This window comes from Babylonia areolata, chromosome 18, assembly GCF_041734735.1.
Source record: "Babylonia areolata isolate BAREFJ2019XMU chromosome 18, ASM4173473v1, whole genome shotgun sequence".
Lineage (NCBI taxonomy): Eukaryota > Metazoa > Mollusca > Gastropoda > Neogastropoda > Buccinidae > Babylonia > Babylonia areolata.
In genome coordinates this window covers 24,358,142-24,378,676 of record NC_134893.1, presented here as the reverse complement: position 1 = coordinate 24,378,676, position 20,535 = coordinate 24,358,142, and the positions used below count along the sequence as shown (strand labels likewise).

Below are 20,535 nucleotides of genomic sequence, written 5' to 3'. Positions count from 1 at the left end.
AACCTATGTTATAGACGTTTTTAGAAATTCTTGAGTTATATTCTATCAAACATGTAAATCTTAGAATAAAAAAAATATATATAGTTAGGCAGAATCACATGAAAACGACATCACGATAAAAAGTGACAGTTTATATTTACGACTACATTCTGTCGACATTTGCCAGCGTGTAATAACACGAACATGGCCGCCTCGTCACCAAGCGAAGCCACTGCCGTGCCTTCCAGCGAAACTACTTCTGATTCAGCCAGCTTCACCATGCATACAGACGCAAATAGCCAAAGTCCAGTCATGATTAATGGACACACTGACGAGCAAGAGGAATCCGACGCCGAACAATCTATGTTCAAGGTGAGAAAGGGAAGGTTTTGATGAGAGAATGAGGGAGAGTTGTAAATGGGCGTGTGTGTTCTGTACAGTTTATTATTTCAATGATAAAATTTTCACCAGAAAGGTTTATTTAAATAATGCAGTCTAGTGCATACGCAAACTTACAGCTCATACTTTTATACATGGGTGTTTTAAAAATTAGAGTCAGTTTACCAAAAAGATGGAGCAGCCGTACCTAAGTATAGCATGAAAGGAAGAACTCGATCATTTGCAAACCAAATGAATATTATTATTGGCATCGTTTCCAAACCACAACATTGCACACATTTCTTCAAAACGGAAAAGAGTCTCTCTGAGCTTTCCTAAATGGGGGTTATGCCAAAAAAAAAAAAAAAAAAAACCCAAAAAAAACAACAACAAAAAACAAAACAAAAAACAACAACAACAAAAAAACAACAACACCAACATCTGCAACAACAAATAACAAATTGGAATTGTTAATAACACATTCAAAATAACTTTTGGTGAAGTCTGGCAAAAAATATTTGAGATTCTGACATTTGAATATTACATGGTTGCTAGAAATATGTTCTCCACATATGCATCTGACATCTTTGCTGAACTTAATTATAAAAGGGTGTGTTTGTGTATGTGTGTGTGTGTGTGCATCGTGGGAGCTGTGATATGTAGGAATGCTTGGGGGAAGGGGTTTGGGGGGTTGGGCGTAAGGGGGGTTTAATATGTGTATTGTGAGTAGTGTTGGGGCTACAGAGTATAGGAATGTGAGTGTGTGTGTGTGTGTGTGTGTAGGGTGGGGGTGGAGGGGGTATAGGCATGAGTGTGTGGGTGGGTGGGTGTTTGTGGGGGAAAGGGGGGGGGGGTGCGAGGTGTGCAGTAATGTAGGAGATAGGGAATGTTTGTGTGTGTGTGTGTGATTTTATGTGTAGTGTTGGGCCTGTGGACATGTGTATTTGTTTGTGTTTTCACACAGATTGTTGCTATTAATAGTTGAAATCAGGCACAATGTGTGTAAGCCAGGCAATTTTCAGTCAACACACATTGACAACGCAGTTAGGCAATACATGATTACATTTTAAAAAAAATCCTTTTTAAAATTTTTTGTAGAAAATATATTGATTACTGCATGATTTTTGGCCCAACTGGACTGTCATGACACCAAGTTGGTTGTCATAATGATAATGTGCTTATTTCCTGTATGGTGTGGCTGTGTTACTGTATTAATTTGAACTTGATATTTGGAGAAAGGCTCATGGTGCATGTGTCTTTAGGCACTGAGGTGATTATATGTTCACGAGTTGTTGTGTTGTGAAGTGCACCAAAATTCTTGCCACTTCCCTCTCTGCGCACAGCTGAACTGGTCACAGGAGTGACCTGGGAAAAAAATAGACCTTGGGGTCTGAGTCATAGAACAGTCAATTACCATTCTGAGAGAGAATGTGAGACATAGTCTTGTTGAACTGTGGAGGTTCAGGGAAGCTGATTTTGAAGTACTGGATCCTCAGCACCTGGCCTGTTTTCGGACGAAGGTGTTTGACTGATTTATTGCCCACCGAAAGATGTTTGGGAAGCACCATCTGACAACATGGTCATGAAAAGAAACAAATGAAAATTGTCATTATGATTTAAAACTATAACGGGAAGGGAAGAGAGAACAGAAATATTGATTGTGTTTTTCTTGGATTGGACTTGTCATGTGATTTATCCCTGAAGGGGAAATGTGAACATTACTGTTTATTTTCTTTGATTATTAATAATCAGAAATGAGCGTCTTTATGTTGTTATGTTGTTTAACCCTGGGTAAGGGTAAGTCAGAATGCGAACGTTGTGTGCGAGTCTATCTGTCGTGTGAGCTTGAGTTGAGTGAATGCGGCAGTGTGACATGGACACACATATCCTGAAGGAAATAAGAGAAATGCACAACATAGATCTATATGATGGCATCCTGCCAACTGCTGCCCTGTCACTGGATGGCCAATATGTTCAGCACAGTAAACAACACAGAAAACATGATTTAAAGAAAAATCCCAGTTGAAACAGGCAGACTATGCACTGAAATGCAGTGGAGTGAACATGAGAGATAAATGACATATTGGTTGTTTGGGGTAGAGGTGATTGAATTCTTACATTCTTCATTTCTTGGTTGATTAATTGATTTACTGATTTTTTTTTTTTTTTTGAATTTTTTTTTTTTTTTAACTGTTTGACTTTTTGGAACATGTATTCTCCACAGAAAATGGTGAATCCTATGCTGTTGGATCTGGAAACCAAAGTTGCAGCTTCTTCACAAATCTTTGACAGGACCAGGTATACATACAAAAAAGCATTTTATTTTTCAATATTAGGTTGACCTTGATTGGTATTGAGTTCAGATGTTAAATAAGAATGAAGATGCACATAATCATGTCTCATCAACAAAACAAGCTGGGACCTAACAAATCATCAGACTAACCCAGTGTCTCACTTGTTAACAACTTTCAAGGAAGCTGCCAATTTGGGGGGGTAGCACTTTTTCTCAAAAGGACAAATTGGTTAGTGTAGTATATGTGGTATACATCTTCAAGAAATATGAATCAATGCTTGAAGAATGTTAACCATATTGCAAGTGTTTAAAAACCTAAAATGTATGTAAAATATTATTTTTGAGACTTTAGTCAGTTTGGAAAAATCTTCTATTGTTCTAACTGCAAACGAAACATCAAGGACATGTATATATTTGTGCAGTGATATACTGAGTATGCGTTTCTGAGAGAGTGAAAGAAAAAGAAGAGGCAGAATTAAAAAAGAAAAAGAAAAAAAGATTCAACATGATTATAGGTTCTGAGTAATCTGACACATTTATATATAAACTTTAAGTACATATTTATTTTAATATCATTTGTGGTGAACTCCGTTCTGCTTTTCTGTTTGTTTGTTTTGCTATAGATATATTTTTTGTCCAGTTTGTGAGTGTGTGGGCACCACACATACATAACTATGTGTAGTCCATGTATAATGCTGATGCACATTAAAACAGATTTTGTTGTTTTGATATCATTCAACTCCTTTCATTACTTTTTCATGTTTGAAAGAGGTTTCAAAATAAGGTTGTTATGTTCTTGAATCTTTGAAGTGGAAAGACATAGTTAAAAAGACAGTAAAAAAAAAACAAACACTGTTGGGACAGATGTGCACCAGCTGACAGGAAGCAGAGAGTGAAGAGACTGCTGTCTGCACAGTTTGCTGAAGCTTTGCATGGAAAGTGAGTAGTGTGCTCATTTTTGTGCCTATCTAATTTGGTTTGTTTATGTGCTTGCTCACATGTTTGTTTTTGTATCTAATTTAAAGAAATGTTTATCATCTAAGAATGTATTTTTATCATCTGAGAATGTAGACTTTCATTTTACAGAAGATGCACCTTATGCACTATATTTGTCTTATCTCTGCCTTAATTAGGATTTTTTTAAAAGAGGGGGCTGCACCTTATGTACTACATTGCCATGTTCTGAAAAGTACAGTAATTTTTAACTGTGATTTGTTTGTAGTTGTATGTGAGACTGAGCCAATCAGGAAATGGTACTGAAAAACTGAATGAAGCGTCACTTCTGAAGTTGAGTTGCAAGATGATGATGATGATGATGATCTGCTGATGTTTGCATGGTCACACATAACACCCTCACTCATACAGTCATTTACACAATGTTCAATCCAAGTTTTTGATGGTAGTTACAAAGGCTCATTCAGTCTACTGTGACAGTAGATGCTCTGATTAAGTCGTTTCCCCTGCTGTTATTGTTTATAGGTGGTCAGTTACAAAGGCTCATTGACTGTGACGGCAAATGGTCATTTCTTCTGCTGTTGTTGTTTGTCCACTCAGGGGTGAACTGTTGGACTCGATCCTGGACAAAATTGAGCAGCTGGTGTTCTTCAGGGAGATTGAGGGAACAGAGGAAGTGCAGCTGCAGTAAGTGCACTGGGTTACATTATGGAATATCTTGCTTCGCACGGTATGTAGTTGAAATATCAAACAAATGTTTGATTGTACATGGCAAAATATTACAAATAACAAACAGTTGTTTAATTGTACATTATGAAATACTGTCTCAGATTAAAGTTGGTGTATAGTAGACTGAAAATACCATTTGGTATATCTCGTGATGCTTATTTATTCTTTTTTTTTTTTTTTTTTTTTTTTAATTAATTTTTTATTCAGTTAGTTAGTTACCAACTTAGTTACTTACTTACTTAGTTACTTAGTCAGTTAGTTAACTTTCCTTCCCACCACACATGAAAAGGCCTCTGCGATGAGAAACATTGTGTAAACCATCTACTCCACCCAGGCCATCTTTACCACCAAGGTATCTAAAACCAATTTTTATGGGTGAAGAGACCCGCACAGCCTCTCTTACTTTTCTTGGATTTTGATCATATAAACTTGGTCTTGTTTCATGGAAGGAGGGCAGAAGTGCCATAGAGAAGACATTGATCACACACTGAGTCATGTTTGATGGAAGGAGGGCAGAAGTGTCCTGGAAGAAACTGATCACACACTGGGTCATGTTGGATTGGAGGAGGGCAGAAGTGTCCTGGAAGAAACTGATCACACACTGGGTCATGTTGGATTGAAGGAGGGCAATAGTGTCCTGGAAGAAACTGATCACACACTGGGTCATGTTGGATTGAAGGAGGGCAGTAGTGTCCTGGAAGAAACTGATCACACACTGGGTCATGTTGGATTGAAGGAGGGCAGTAGTGTCCTGGAAGAAACTGATCACACACTGGGTCATGTTGGATTGAAGGAGGGCAGAGGTGTTCTGGAAGAAACTGATCACACACTGGGTCATGTTGGATTGAAGGAGGGTAGAAGTGTCCTGGAAGAAACTGATCACACACTGGGTCATGTTGGATTGAAGGAGGGTAGAAGTGTCCTGGAAGAAACTGATCACACACTGGGTAATGTTGGATTGAAGGAGGGTAGAAGTGCCATAGACTGATAGAGAAGTCACTGATCGCATACTGGGTCATGTTTGATGGAGGGAGGGCTGAAGTGCCATAGAGAAAACACTGATCACACACTGGGTCATGTTTGATGGAGGGAGGGCTGAAGTGCCATAGAGAAGACACTGATCACACACTGGGTCATGTTTGATGGAGGGAGGGCTGAAGTGCCATAGAGAAGACACTGATCACACACTGGGTCATGTTTGGAGGGAAGGCTGAAGTGCTATAGAGAAGACACTGATCACACACTGGGTCATGTTTGATGGAGGGAGGGCTGAAGTGCCATAGAGAAGACACTGATCACACACTGGGTCATGTTTGATGGAGGGAAGGCTGAAGTGCTATAGAGAAGACACTGATCACACACTGGGTCATGTTTGATGGAGGGAAGGCTGAAATGCTATAGAGAAGACTGATCACACACTGGGTCATGTTTTCATGAAGGAGTATGCCTGTTTTCAGTGCCTGTCATCTGTGTATGATCATTGTTGTATTTTTGTTCGTTTTCCAGTCATGTTGACTGTACTGGTACTGTTCAGGGACCCTGTACAGGTGTGTGTGATTTTACAGAGACCCTGTTCAGATATGTGTGATGTTGCAGGGACCATGTTCAGGTGTGTGTGTGATGTTACAGGGACCATGTACAGGTGTGTGTGTGTGTGTGTGTGTGATGTTATAGGGACCCTGCTATCCAGATGCCAGAGATGAGTGGAGTCCTGAAGACATCCCTGGTGGCCCACAGTCTGAAGGCCTACCTGACCACACTGCCCCTCCTCGACCAGAAGAGAGTGGCCACCAAGCTGGCTGCTGACTGCCAGCTGTGGCTGTCCAGGCTCTTCAGGTCTCTGTGTGTGGGTGTGGGGGTGTCTAGGTGTGGGGATGTGTGTGTGTGAGTGTGGGGGTGGGTGGTGGTTGTGTGCAATTATGTGTGGGTTTGTAGCTGTGGATATGTGTGTGGGTGTGTGTGGGGATGTGTATGTATGTGTGAAGGTGTGTGTGTGGTGGGGTATGTGTGTATGAGGGTGTCGGTTTGTAGCTGTGGATGTGTGAGAGTGGACGGACGCGGCTGTGTGTGTGGATGTGGATTTGTGTATGTGAGTATGGATGTGTGGTGTGTGTGTGTGTGTGTGTGTGTGTGTGTGTGTGTGTGTGTGTGTGTGTGTGTGTGTGTGTGTGTAGACTTTTAAGGTCTCTGTGTGTGTGTGTATGAAAATCAGTGTGAAAAGTATTGACAACAGTATGCACTCTGGGTGAGTGTTAAGGACCAGTGCATGAAGAGGATGAAAGGTACAGGTTAAGTAGCTTCCAGTCGAAGCAACCAGCTAAATGTGTGTATTGTACAGATAACAGTTTCTGCAACCGTCAAATATAGCTCTTCTGTTTTTGAAGGCTTACTCTGATAGATTGCACCAAGAAAAGTTTATATACTCTTTCTTTTCAACATTTTTTCAATGGTTGAAATAGCAGGGGTCCCAGAGAGTAAATACAAAGAGGCAAGTCTGATAGTGAATGATGGGTTTGGGTATGTGTGGACAATTAAAACAGAAGCAGGTCTTCAACTCATTAGACATTAAACCAGACTGTTGTTGGTTTTGATCACACATGCACACACTTACTCAAACACACATGTGAACACCACCCCCCCCCCCCCCCCCCCCCCCACACACACCACACACGAACCATCCTTTTGAGAGCACTCAGTAACTGTGCAGCATCGTTCACAAATAAATTCATGTTGATATATCCCATGGCCAAATTGCAACACTATTTTGGAGATGCCAGTAAAAACTGACATTCTGATATCTGTCACCAGCCTGCTTAAATTCTTCCTGCACTGGTGATGCGCAGTTCATAAAACATATCCAATCGAATCAGCTATTTTAAACTGTCAAAGTTCAAGTCCAACTACTTGCTTCCCTTGATTTTAGGATTTTGAGAGCATGTTTATGAACATGGTTGGCAGTGGTGTGCAAAGAGAAGAAAAGAGCATGGAAACAGCTGGAAATAGCTACTGTTTGACTGTTTCTTGGAAATGGATATTAATTAAGGTATCAGAATGAGCTCAAAGCAATTATTAAATTGTGGAATATGTGTGGTGAGAATGATTCGAAGTGGGGCGGTACACAAACTGTTCACAGTTACATGCTGTTCATAATTAGGCCTACCTACCTGATAAAAGAAAGAACAGACCCCTTAACCTGTGTATGGACAGGTATGTGGTTGTGTGGACATGTGTGAGGTGTGGACAGGTATGTGGTTGTATGGCCAGGTGTGTGGCATGGACAGCTTTACCTGTGGTTGTGTGGCCAGGTGTGTGATGTGTGGACAGGTATGTGGTTGTGTAGACAGGTGTGTGGCTGTTTGGACAGGTGTGTGGTTGTGTGGACAGGTGTGTGGTTGTTTGGACAGGCGTGTGGTTGTGATGTAGTTGTGTATACAGGCGTATGGTTGTGTGGACAGGTATGTGGTTGTTTGGACAGGTGTGTGGCTGTTTGGACAGGTGAGTGGTTGTGAGGACAGGTATTTGGTTGTGTGGACAGGTATGTGGTTGTTTGGAAAGGTATGTAGTTGTTTGGACAGGTATGTAGTTGTTTGGAAATGCATGTGGTTGTTTGGAAAGGCATGTGGTTGTTTGGACAGGCGAGTGGTTGTGAGGACTGGTATGTGGTTGTGTGGACAGGTATGTGGTTGTTTGGAAAGGTATGTGGTTGTTTGGACAGGTGTGTGGACAGGTATGTGGTTGTGTGGACGGGTATGTGGTTGTTTGGACAGGTATGTGGTTGTTTGGACAGGTGTGTGGTTGTGTGGACGGGTATGTGGTTGTGTGGACAGGTGTGTGGTTGTTTTGACAGGTGTGTGGTTGCATGGACTGGCATGTGGTTGTGATGCAGTTGTGTGTGCAGGCCTGTGGCTGTGTGGACAGGTATATGGTTGTGTGGACAGGCATGTGATTGTGGTGTGGTTGTGTGGACAGGCATGTGGATGTGTTGACAGGTTTGAGAACTCCAGCATAATGTACCATGACGATGAGCGTGAGGGGCTGGTTCGGATCTGTCGCCTGGCTCTGTACCACAGCTACCCCAAGTATGCCACAGATGGTTTTGATGCTCTGTACTCCCGGCCTCCTGTCATCTACCTCAGCTCTGCCGCTAGGCCGGGACTGGGCCACTACCTGTGTTTACAGGTCAGTCACTAGCCGTGTTTACAGGTCAGTCACTAGCCGTGTTTACAGGTCAGTCACTGTGTTTACAGGTCAGTCACTGTCTGTGTGTACAGGTCAGTCAATTTCTGTGTTTACAGGTCAGTCACCTCAATGTTTACAGGTCAGTCAGTGTGTTTACAGCTCAGTATATTTCCAAGGCAAGAGTTTATATATACAGGTCAGTCAGTGTGTTTACAGGTCAGTCACTATATGTGTTTACAGATTGATCAGTGTGTTTACAGGTCAGTCGTTATGTTTTTAGGTCAGTCAGTGTCTTTACAGATCAGTAACTGTGTTTATAAGTCAGTCAGCGTCTTTACAGATCAGTCACTATTTTTACAGGTCAATCAATGTTTTTATAGGTCAGTCACTGTGTGCCCAGTTGTCCCCTGCCCCAAATGACTTCACTGGTTGGGTTTTTACCATTGATAACTGAGACAGCAACACTGAACCAGTGTCCTTCCAAGTGATTCCACTGACTGGAGTTTTACCCTTATTTTATCTGTTGTTTTTTTTCAGCTGGGCTTGCCACTCTCATGTATCTGCACAGTTCCCTGCAACACTGTGTTTGGTGCCAGCAGCAAAATGGTAAGCATTCTGTGTGTATGTGTTTTGTGTGTGCGTTTGTGTGTATGAGGCATATGATAGGATATTATATGTTGTGCTGTGATGTGCATTGGGCAGCCATGATATGATGTGATATGCGGTGTGGTGTACAGGGTGTGGCCATATTATGTGATGTGTGGTGTGCTGTGGTGTGTAGTGTGCGGCCATGATATGATGTGATATGTGGTGTGCTGTGTTGTGCAGGACGTGGCCATGATATGATGTGATAGGATGTGGTATAATGTGATGTAATGTACTATGCTGTGGTGTGCTGGACATGGATGTATGTGTGTGATATCTTGTGATATGATGTGGTGTGGTGTGAAGGATGTGGCCAAATATTGCGGTATGATGTAATGTGATGTACAGGACGTGGCCATATGATGTGGTATGATGAGATGTTTGTAATGTGATGTGGTGTGGTGTGCAGGACATGGCCATACTATGTGTGTGATATGATTTGATATGATGTGATATGTTTGTGAGGTGTAATTTGATGTGGTATGCAGGACGTGGCGATATGGTGTGGTATGATGTGATGTGGTGTGCAGGACATGGCCAAAATATGTATGATATGATTTTACATGATGTGATATGTGTGTGATGTGATGTGATGTGTGGTGTGCAAGATGTGGCCATGATATGATGTGATATGTTGTGATGTGTGTAGTGTGATGTTGTGTGTATGATGTGGCCATAATATGTGTATGATGTGATGTGTGTGATGTGATGTGGTGTGCAGGATGTGGCCATAATATGTGTGTGATATGCTGTGATTTCATATAATGTGATATGTTTGTGATGTGATATGATATGGTGTGCAGGACATGGCCTTAATATGTGTGTGATATCATGTGATATGTGTGTGATGTGATGTGGTTTGGTGTGCAGGATGTGGCCATGCTGGAGAAGCTGATTCAGGATGACCAGGCAGCTGCCAAGACACCTGTCATTCTGCTGGCTTTCGCTGGTACCACCCTCCTCCCTCTTCTCTCCTCTGTCCTCTGTCCTCCGTTCCCTCCTCTATACTGTCCGCAGTGTGTGCAGAGCCAGCTGGATAGTAGCACCAAATCAGTGTGTGTGAAGCCAGCTGGTTAGTAGACACCAGATCAGTGTGTGAAGCCAGTTGGTTGGTAGACACCAGATCAGTGCATGTGAAGCCAGCTGGTTAGTAGTGCCAGATCAGTGTGTGTAAAGCCAGCTGGTTGGTAGACACCAGATCAGTGTGTGTGAAGCCAGCTGGTTAGTAGTGCCAGATCAGTGTGTGTAAAGCCAGCTGGTTGGTAGACACCAGATCTATGTGTGAAGCCAGCTAGTTAGTAGCACCAGATCAGTGTGTGTGAAGCCAGCTGGTTAGTAGCACCAGATCAGTGTGTGTGAAGCCAGCTGCTTTGTAGACACCAGATCAGTGTGTGTGAAGCCAGCTGGTTGGTAGACACCAGATCAGTGTGTGTGAAGCCAGCTGGTTAGCAGTGCCAGATCAGTGTGTGTGAAGCCAGCTGGTTAGTAGACACCAGATCAGTGTGTGTAAAGCCAGCTGGTTGGTAGCACCAGATCAGTGTGTGTGAAGCCAGCTGGTTAGTAGCACCAGATCAGTGTGTGTGAAGCCAGCTGCTTTGTAGACACCAGATCAGTGTGTGTAAAGCCAGCTGGTTGGTAGACATAGATCAGTGTGTGTAAAGCCAGCTGGTTGGTAGACACCAGATCAGTGTGTGTGAAGCCAGCTGCTTGGTAGACATCAGATCAGTGTGTGTGAAGTCAGCTGGTTAGTAGACATCAGATCAGTGTGTGTAAAGTCAGCTGGTTTGTAGACATCAGATCAGTGTGTGTAAAGCCAGCTGGTTGGTAGACATAGATCAGTGTGTGTGAAGCCAGCTGGTTAGTAGCACCAGATCAGTGTGTGTGAAGCCAGCTGCTTTGTAGACACCAGATCAGTGTGTGTAAAGCCAGCTGGTTGGTAGACATCAGATCAGTGTGTGTAAAGCCAGCTGGTTGGTAGACATCAGATCAGTGTGTGTAAAGCCAGCTGGTTGGTAGACATCAGATCAGTGTGTGTGAAGCCAGCTGGTTGGCCAGGCCTGGGAGTGTCCAGTGCAGGGAGAGAGAAGGGACAGGGGAAAGGTTCACTGTGTGTTAGCACTGTAAAATAGGCTGACAAAGTGCATACATGGATGACTCTGTGTGGATGTGACATGTGTTGATATGGATGACTCAATATGGATGGTGTGTTACTATGGATGACACAGTGTGGATGATGTGTTGCTATGGATGACATAGTGTGGATGACTATGATGTGTCGTGGATAATTCTGACATGTTGCTGTTGATGATTGATGTGTTGCTATTGATCACTGATGTGTTGCTCTTGATGACTGACATGTTGATATCTAGATGACTGTGACCTTTTGCTATGGGTGACTGATGTATTGCTATGGATGGCTGCCATGTTGCTATGAATGACTGTGCCATGTTGCAGGCACCCCTGTGGTGGGTCATGTGGACAACCTGCAGCGACTACAGGAGATCTGTAAAACCCACAGCATGTGGCTCCATGTGGAGGGGTGAGTGTCCCCTGTCACCACTGACTGTGTGATTCAAGGTCTGTGAGTGTCATGAAGTCAGGACCGACTGTGTGAATCAATGTCTGTGAGTGTCATGAAAACAGGACTGTGTGAATCAAGGTCTGTGAGTGTCATGAAGTCAGGACGGACTGTGTGAATCAATGTTTGTGAGTGTCATGAAAACGGGACTGTGTGAATCAAGGTATGTGAGTGTCAGTTTCAGTTTCAGTAGCTCAAGGAGGCGTCACTGCGTTCGGACAAATCCATATACGCTACACCACATCTGCCAAGCAGATGCCTGACCAGCAGCGTAACCCAATGTGCTTAGTCAGGCCTTGGGGGTGGGGGGTGGGGGTGGGTGGGTGGGGGGGACCTATATGGACATCACACCACAGGACTGACTTGAGGTCTATATGGACGTTACACCACAGGACTGACTTGAGGTCTATATGGACATCACACCACAAGACTGACTTGTGGTCTATATGGACATCACACCACAGGACTGACTTGAGGTCTATATGGACATCACACCACAGGACTGACTTGAGGTCTATATGGACGTTACACCACAGGACTGACTTAAGGTCTATATGGACATCACACCACAGGACTGACTTGAGGTCTATATGGACGTTACACCACAGGACTGACTTGTTGTCTATATGGACGTTACACCACAGGACTGACTTGAGGTCTATATGGACGTTACACCACAGGACTGACTTGAGGTCTATATGGACGTTACACCACAGGACTGACTTGAGGTCTATATGGACATCACACCACAGGACTGACTGGTGACACTCTGCCACAGGAACAATCTGGCCACCCTGACGCTGTTCTCAGTGCCCACAGAGGTGTCGTCAGCCAAGTCAGGGGACAGCATCACAGTCACCCCAGGGACGTGGCTCGGTGTGCCTGGCCTCCCTTGTGTTGTATCCTTGGTCTGTGTGTGTGTGAGTGTGTGTATTTATTTTTGTAAATCATTTACATGGATATGAATTGAAATCATATACACTGTGGGCATAAGACTGGGTTATTTAAAGCATGTACTGTGGGAACATAGGTTTGAAAAGTAAAGTGATGTCAATTACATCTACAACATCCACATCTACACTGTTGACATAATGTAATTGTGAAAGTGAAAGTGTAATTGTCAGACAGTGAAGTGGGTTGTAGAGGTCAGTGTAGACACTGTGTACCGTAAAGTTCGGTGTATAAGCCGCAATTTTTTACCCCAGCTTCAGCCTCTGCGGCTTATACAATGATGCGGCTTATTTGCGGATTTTAACGATCGTGGGAGTGTCACGTTCTCGTCCATTCTTAGCTGCCCTTCAACTCACCAAAATCATGGTTTCTGTCCATGAATTTTTGGATGAGCTTCAGGATAGTGTGCTAACTGTTCACGTTTTAATAATCAAATCCGCACACATTAAAGCCTTCAGATCAGCATTCAGTTCTACTCTGCTCAAGCGTATACCCTCATCATGCCGAAAACACGACGTTATGCCTATGATGCAGCCTTCAAATTGAAGGTGATCGACCTAGCAGATGACAGTGCAAGCGTTGAACCAGCAGCGACCTCCACCTTCATGTTCATGAAGTGAAAGCGAGGCTAAGTCAGTGACAAGATGGTGGAAGAAGCTGTGCTGGATCTCTTCAACTCGGACACTGAAGACGAAGATTTTAGTGGATTCAGTGGACAGGATGACGTTGAATAAATGTGACTACCCCAAAATTATAGATCTTATTTTCGTTGTGTTTATTTATTATTTTTTTGTGGCACTAGCAGTATTTTCGCTTGCTTTTCTTTGTGTTGTTCCCACTTGTGTTTATTTCATAACCTACAGTATCAACAGCTTCTCTTAGTATCAGTATGTGTTCTGGTACCGGAAATAAGTGCGGCTTATAAACCGGTGCGGCTTATGTATGTACAAAGTTCAATTTTTTCCAGAATTTAGTGGGTGCGGCTTATATATCAGTGCGCTCAATAGACCGAACTTTACGGTAATTGTCAGATAGTGAAGTGGCTTGTAGAAGTCAGTGTACACACTATGTTTCCTGTCAGACAATGAAGTGGGTTATAGAGGTCAGTGTAGACACTGTGTAATTGTCAGACAATGAAATGGGTTATAGAGGTCAGTGTAGACACTATGTAATTGTCAAACAATGAAATGGGTTATAGAGGTCAGTGTAGACGCTGTGTAATTGTCAGGCAATGAAGTTGGTTGTAGAGGTCAGTGGAGACATTATGTAATTGTCAGACAGTATAGTGGGTTGTAGAGGTCAGTGCAGATGTTGTGTAATTGTCAGACAATGAAGTGGGTTGTGGAGGTCAGTGTACACACTGTGTAATTGTCAGACAATGAAGTGGGTTATAGAGATCAGTGTACACACTATGTTTCCTGTCAGACAGTGAAGTGGGTTATAGAAGTCAGTGTAGACACGGTGTAATTGTCAGACAGTGAAGTTGGTTGTAGAGATCAGTGTAGACACTATGTAATTGTCAGACAGTGAAATGGGTTATAGAGGTCAGTGTAGACACTGTGTAATTGTCAGACAGTGAAATGGGTTATAGAGGTCAGTGTAGATGCTGTGTACCGTAAAGTTCGGTCTATAAGCCATGACTTTTTACCCCGCTTCAACCTCTGCGGCTTATACAATGATGCGGCTTATTTGCAGATTTTAATGATCCCGGGAGTGTCGCGTTCTCGTCTATTCTTAGATGCCCTTCAACTCACCAAAATCATGATTTCTGTCCATAAATATTTGGATGAGCTTCAGGATAGTGTGCTAAATGTTCATATTTTATAAATCGCGACATTATGCCAATGATGCAGCCTTCAAATTGAAGGCGATCGACCTAGCAGACGACAGTGCAGCGACCTCCACCTTCATGTTCATGAAGTGAAAGCAAGTCTGAAGTCAGTGACAAGATAGCGGAGGAAGCTGTGCTGGTTCTCTTCAACTCGGACACTGAAGACGAAGATTTTAGGGGATTCAGTGAGCAGGATGACGTTGAATGAATGTGACTATCCCTAAATTATAGATCTTATTTTTGTTGTGTTTGTCGATTATTTTTTTGTGGCACTAGCAGTATTTTCGCTTGCATTTCTTTGTGTTGTTCCCACTTGTGTTTATTTCATAACCTACAGTATTGACAGCTTTTCTGTAGTATCAGTATGTGTTCTGGTACTGGAAATAAGTGCGGCTTATAAACTGGTGCAGCTTATGTATGTATAAAGTTCAATTTTTTCCAAAATTTAGTGGGTGCGGCTTATATACCAGTGTGCTCAATAGACCGAACTTTACGGTAATTGTCAGACAATGAAGTGGGTTGTAGAGGTCAGTGTAGACACTGTATAATTGTCAGACAGTATAGTTAGTGGGTTGTAGAGGTCAATGCAGACACTGTGTAATTGTCGGACAATGAAATGGGTTGTAGAGGTCAATGCAGACACTGTGTAATTGTCGGACAATGAAATGGGTTGTAGAGGTCAGTGTGGATACTGTGTAATTGTTAGACAGTGAAGTTGGTTGTAGAGATCAGTGTAGACACTGTGTAATTGTCAGACAGTGAAATGGGTTATAGAGGTCAGTGTAGATGCTGTGTAATTGTCAGACAGTATAGTGGGTTGTAGAGGTCAATGTAGATGCTGTCTAATTGTCAGACAATGAAGTGGGTTGTGGAGATCAGTGTACACACTGTGTAATTGTCAGACAATGAAGTGTGTTTTAGAGATCTGTGTACACGCTATGTTTTCTGTCAGACAATGAAGTGGGTTGTTGAGGTCAGTGTAGACACTGTGAAATTGTCAGACAGTGTAGTGGATTGTAGAAGTCCATGCAGACGCTGTGTTTCCCTGACGGAGTACAGACGCTGTACAAGTCTTCAGATGACATGTTGGTCCAAGCTGCAGGGCTGAGCGCCTTCAGCCCCAGCCTCAAGCTGAGCTGTCTGCCGCACTGGATGTGCCTGCTGACCATGGGCCATGAGGGCATCGTGCAACGTCTCACACACTCCTGTGACCTGGTAATCTCTGTGTGATTGGGGGGTTGTGGTTGTGTGTGTGTGTGTGCGTGTGTGTGTTGTGACTGGTATAGAGTGTGTAATTTCTGTGTGGTGATATAGAGGTGTGTGATTTCTGTGACATGGTATAGAGCTGTGTTGATTTCTGTGTGATTTCTGTGACATGGTATTGAGCTGTGTGATTTCTTTGACATGGTATAGAGCTGTGTGATTTCTGTGACATGGTATAGAGCTGTGTGATTTCTGTGACATGGTATTGAGCTGTGTGATTTCTGTGACATGGTATAGAGCTGTGTGGTGTGATTTCTGTGACATGGTATAGAGCTGTGTGATGTCTGTGACATGGTATTGAGCTGTGTGATTTCTGTGACATGGTATAGAGCTGTGTGATTTCTGTGACATGGTATAGAGCTGTGTGATGTCTGTGACATGGTATAGAGCTGTGTGATTTCTGTGGTATGGTGATTTCTGTGACACTGTATAGAGCTGTGTGATTTCTGTGACATAGTATAGAGCTGTGTGATTTCTGTGGTATGGTGATTTCTGTGACACTGTATAGAGCTGTGTGATTTCTGTGACATAGTATAGAGCTGTGTGATTTCTGTGGTATGGTGATTTCTTTAACAATGTGTAGAGCTGTGTGATTTCTGTGACATAGTATAGAGCTGTGTGATTTCTGCGACAGGCCAAACAGCTGTATGACAGACTGGACCCAATGACCACCATCAAACAGATTGTGAGTCCTACTGCTGCTTTCATTTTTACAGTGTGTGTGTGTATGTGTGTTTGTGTTTGTGTGTGTGTGTGTGAAAGAGAGAGACAGCTTGCGTGTTTGCGTGTGCTTGTATATGCATGCTTGTGGTAGTGCTCATATTGTATTGACTGTGCTCTTATTATATTTATGATATTGGTGATACTGTTAGGTACAGAGCTTTGATGATATTGTTTATTGTACAGAGCTGTGACGGTACTGTATTGTACAGAGCTGATGATACTGCATTGTACAGAGCCATGTTGATACTGTACTGTATTGTACTGGGCCATGATGATACTGTATTGAATTGCATTGTACTGTATTGTAGCGCAGAGCCTGGATGATACTGTATTGAATTGTTTTGTACTGTATTGTACAGAGCTGTCATGATATTGCACTGAATTGCATTGTTCTGTATTTTACAGAGCCATGATGATACTGTATTGAATTGTATTGTACTGTATTGTACAGAACCATGATGATACTGTATTGAATTGCATTGTACTGTATTGTACAGAACCGCGATCATGCTTTATTGCATTGTACTGTATTGTACAGAGCCGTGAGAATACTGTATTGTATTGTACTGTATTGAACAGAGCCGTGACAAGAAGGAGGCTGCCAACAAGAAGCAGTACAAGACGCTGATGGAACTGCTGTCCAAAGCCATCAATGCTCTGGTCAGTGCTTTGTCTCGCCCCTTTGTGCTGCACCTCTTGTTGTGGATGACATTTTCCCTTGTCTGGTCTGTCTGTTGGTACCTGTTAGCAGCTTGTTGTTGTCTTACAGTGTACGGTTACCTGTCAGCTGCTCATTCTTTCATAGTGTAAAGTTACCTGTTAGCTGCTTGTTGTTGTCTTATAGTGTAAAGTTAACCATTAGCTGCTTTTTGTTGTCTTTTTGTGTAAAGTTACCTGTTAGCTGCTTTTTGTTGTCTTGTAGTGTAAAGTTAACCGTTAGCTGCTTTTTGTTGTCTTATAGTGTAAAGTTACCTGTTAGCTGCTTTTTGTTGTCTTATAGTGTAAAGTTAACCGTTAGCTGCTTTTTGTTGTCTTACAGTGTAAAGTTAGCTGTTAGCTGCTTGTTGTTGTCTTATAGTGTAAAGTTAACCGTTAGCTGCTTTTTGTTTTATAGTGTAAAGTTACCTGTTAGCTGCTTTTTGTTGTCTTATAGTTTAAAGTTAACCGTTAGCTGCTTTTTGTTGTCTTATAGTATAAAGTTAACCATTAGCTGCTTGTTGTTGTTTCATAGTGTAAAGTTTCAGTTTCTCAAGGAGGCATCACTACGTTCAGACAAATCTATACACGCTATACCACATCTGCTAGGCAGATGCCTGACCAGCAGCATAACCAACATGCAGCCTTGAGTGCATGCATATATATGTGTGTGTACCTATCAGTGGATTTCTTCCACAGAATTTTGCAAGGAGACAAACACTTGTTGCCGTGGGTTCTTTTTCAGTGCGCCAGGTGCATGCTGCACATGGGACCTTGGTTTATCGTCTCATCCGAAAAACTAAACACTCAGACTGATTTTCCATTCAAACTGGGGAAAAATGGCAAGAGCAGGACCCTACCTCAGACTCTTACAAACTCTGTATTGGCAGATGAGTGTTTTAACCATTCTGCCACCTTCCTCCTGTGTGTAAAGTTACCTGTTAGGTACTTGCTGATGTCTTATAGTGCAAAGTTACATGTTGGCTGCCTGTTGTTTTTTAGCTGTTTCTTTTGTGTTGTCACTAATGTGTCAAAAATGTAGGTGGTCATAGTAGTCTGTATGTGAGTGTGTGTCACTGTGTCAGTTGGGTTTTTCATCACAAGTGGAGCAGTCTGATGATTACATTTTGATGATAAGTATTGCTGTTTCAGTTAGTGTTCTTTTTTTTTTTTTTTTTTTTTTTTTTTCTGCCCCATCATCTGCGCCGTTTCAGTGGCATTACTCCCACGCCGCTCATTGGATTCCCCCATACACGGCCACACCCGGGTTCGTCCGTCGCAGTTCCAGCGTCGGCAGTCCACAGGGAACCATCGATGTTAGGTCGCCAGGAGGCCACACACCAGAGGAGACCCTGCACTGCTGCTGAGTCACTTCGGTGGTGTTCAGTGGTGCCTGTTCTGTTTTAACGTACTTAGGACACCACCTACTAAGCCCCCTACTAACGACAATAATGGCTTAGTCGCGGAGCCAGACTGAGTGAGCGTCTCTCCCAGAGTGGAGACCGCCACCACGTCCCTCAAACAACAGCCCCCCCATGAATCTGCCGACACTGACGACATTGACAGGACTCACCCCAAGCACGGAAGTGGAGGGGTATCGAAACTGAGGTCACCATGAGAGCAGGGCATGAAAGGCCACAGACTTTGAGACTATTTTGTTTTTATATTGATGACGATGAAGGAGAAGGAGGATGACGATGATGATGACGATGTTGCTATGGAGGTCCATTTTGGTTTGGGACTGCGTGACAAGGCTGTACTCTACGCTTCCTGTCATAATGATATCCCGGCGTTAACCAGGCCCGAGAGATACAGACACTTGCAGTGTTGGTCAGGTAATTAGAGCAACACACCCAAAGACGCATCCTTGAAGTGGATGACACTCGACTGTGTGGTCCCAGTCTCCCCATTTAAGCCCACAGAACACTCATCTCTGGGTAGGAGCCGGCCACGGGCCGAAAAACCCACCTCCGCTGGGATTCGAACCCGCGTCCTCCCAGCCGTCAGTCCGCGACGCTAACCACTTCGCCACGGCGGCTGGTCAGTTAGTGTTCTGTCTGATGTTGTGGTGTTTCGGTTGGTGTTATAATGTGTGATTATTAGATTTGGTGTACAGAATGTCCTCTTATTATAAATATTACAGTGAGTGTTAGCGATTGCCAGCCCCAATATGGTGTCATAAGATGTGTGATGTTACAGTTGGTGTAAGAAGATGTGTGATGTTACAGTTGGTGTTTGAGGTGGCCAGCCCCACAGTAGTGTTACAAGGTGTGTGATGTTACCAATGGTGTAACAAGATGTAACATTGTGATATTACAGCTGGTGTTTGAGGTGGCCAGCCCCACAGTAGTGTTACAAGGTGTGTGATGTTACCAATGGTGTAACAAGATGTAACATTGTGATATTACAGCTGGTGTTTGAGGTGGCCAGCCCCACAGTAGTGTTACAAGGTGTGTGATGTTACCAATGGTGTAACAAGATGTAACATTGTGATATTACAGCTGGTGTTTGAGGTGGCCAGCCCCACAGTAGTGTTACAAGGTGTGTGATGTTACCAATGGTGTAACAAGATGTAACATTGTGATGTTACAGCTGGTGTTTGAGATGGCCAGCCCCACAGTGGTGTTCCGCTACACTGAAGATGCAGCAGGGCCTGGTGAGTGGGAATAGTGTCACACGTGTGTCTGTCTCTGTGTGTCTGTGTGTCTCTGTGACATGATGATATGTGCATTATGACACGACTCATTGACGCTATGACATGATGCTGTCATAGAACTCTATGTTATAAATGTATTCACAAATCTGCCCCTTCCTGTCTTTGTGGCTGCCTTCACCTCTACACTCCATCTTGCTCTCTATGACCGGCTTCGGATCCACTCTGTTTACGCATACCTAGATTCAAACACTCCACTGTTGGACGCCATTCTTTCTCTGTCTCTGGACCTTGCATATGGAATGAACTTCCTCATTCGCTTCGTCAGGTCTCCGCACTCAGCTCTTTCAAGTCTGGCCTTAAAACCCAGCTCTTCACAAGATAACCTCCCTCCCCTGCCTCTTCCTTGTCTTCAGTTTCTTCAGTTTTAGAGTTATTCATGCGTGTGAATGACTGGTGTAAAAGCGCTTAGATTTGTCTCTGCACAAGATTCAGCACTGTATAAATACTGTAACATTATTATTATCATTATTATTATGATGTGTGCACTGTGCAGGAGCCATTGTTGCACCCTATGCCTCCAGACAGGACATTGAGCAGGAGGGTAACGATGACAACATTTACTATGATGCCTTGAACATCTGGGTAATGCTCTCTTCTTCTTCTGGGTCAGGGTGTCTGTG

The 20,535-nt window shown here is 43.1% G+C and overlaps 1 protein-coding gene across 1 annotated transcript in view; it reads left to right on the top strand.

The window, feature by feature from the left end:
• Positions 1-163: 163 nt before the first annotated feature.
• Positions 164-20,535, top strand: part of LOC143292582 (putative pyridoxal-dependent decarboxylase domain-containing protein 2) — a 34,995-nt gene continuing 14,623 nt past the window's right edge. The window contains exons 1-15 of the mRNA XM_076603016.1: positions 164-351; positions 2,582-2,655; positions 3,515-3,589; positions 4,205-4,291; positions 6,008-6,169; positions 8,323-8,512; positions 9,050-9,118; positions 10,028-10,106; positions 11,612-11,696; positions 12,514-12,634; positions 15,577-15,732; positions 16,415-16,465; positions 17,083-17,163; positions 19,792-19,855; positions 20,409-20,497. Coding sequence (XP_076459131.1) covers positions 184-351; positions 2,582-2,655; positions 3,515-3,589; positions 4,205-4,291; positions 6,008-6,169; positions 8,323-8,512; positions 9,050-9,118; positions 10,028-10,106; positions 11,612-11,696; positions 12,514-12,634; positions 15,577-15,732; positions 16,415-16,465; positions 17,083-17,163; positions 19,792-19,855; positions 20,409-20,497 — 1,551 coding nt within the window. The 5' untranslated portion in view covers positions 164-183. The remainder of the gene's footprint in view (positions 352-2,581; positions 2,656-3,514; positions 3,590-4,204; positions 4,292-6,007; positions 6,170-8,322; positions 8,513-9,049; positions 9,119-10,027; positions 10,107-11,611; positions 11,697-12,513; positions 12,635-15,576; positions 15,733-16,414; positions 16,466-17,082; positions 17,164-19,791; positions 19,856-20,408; positions 20,498-20,535) is intronic.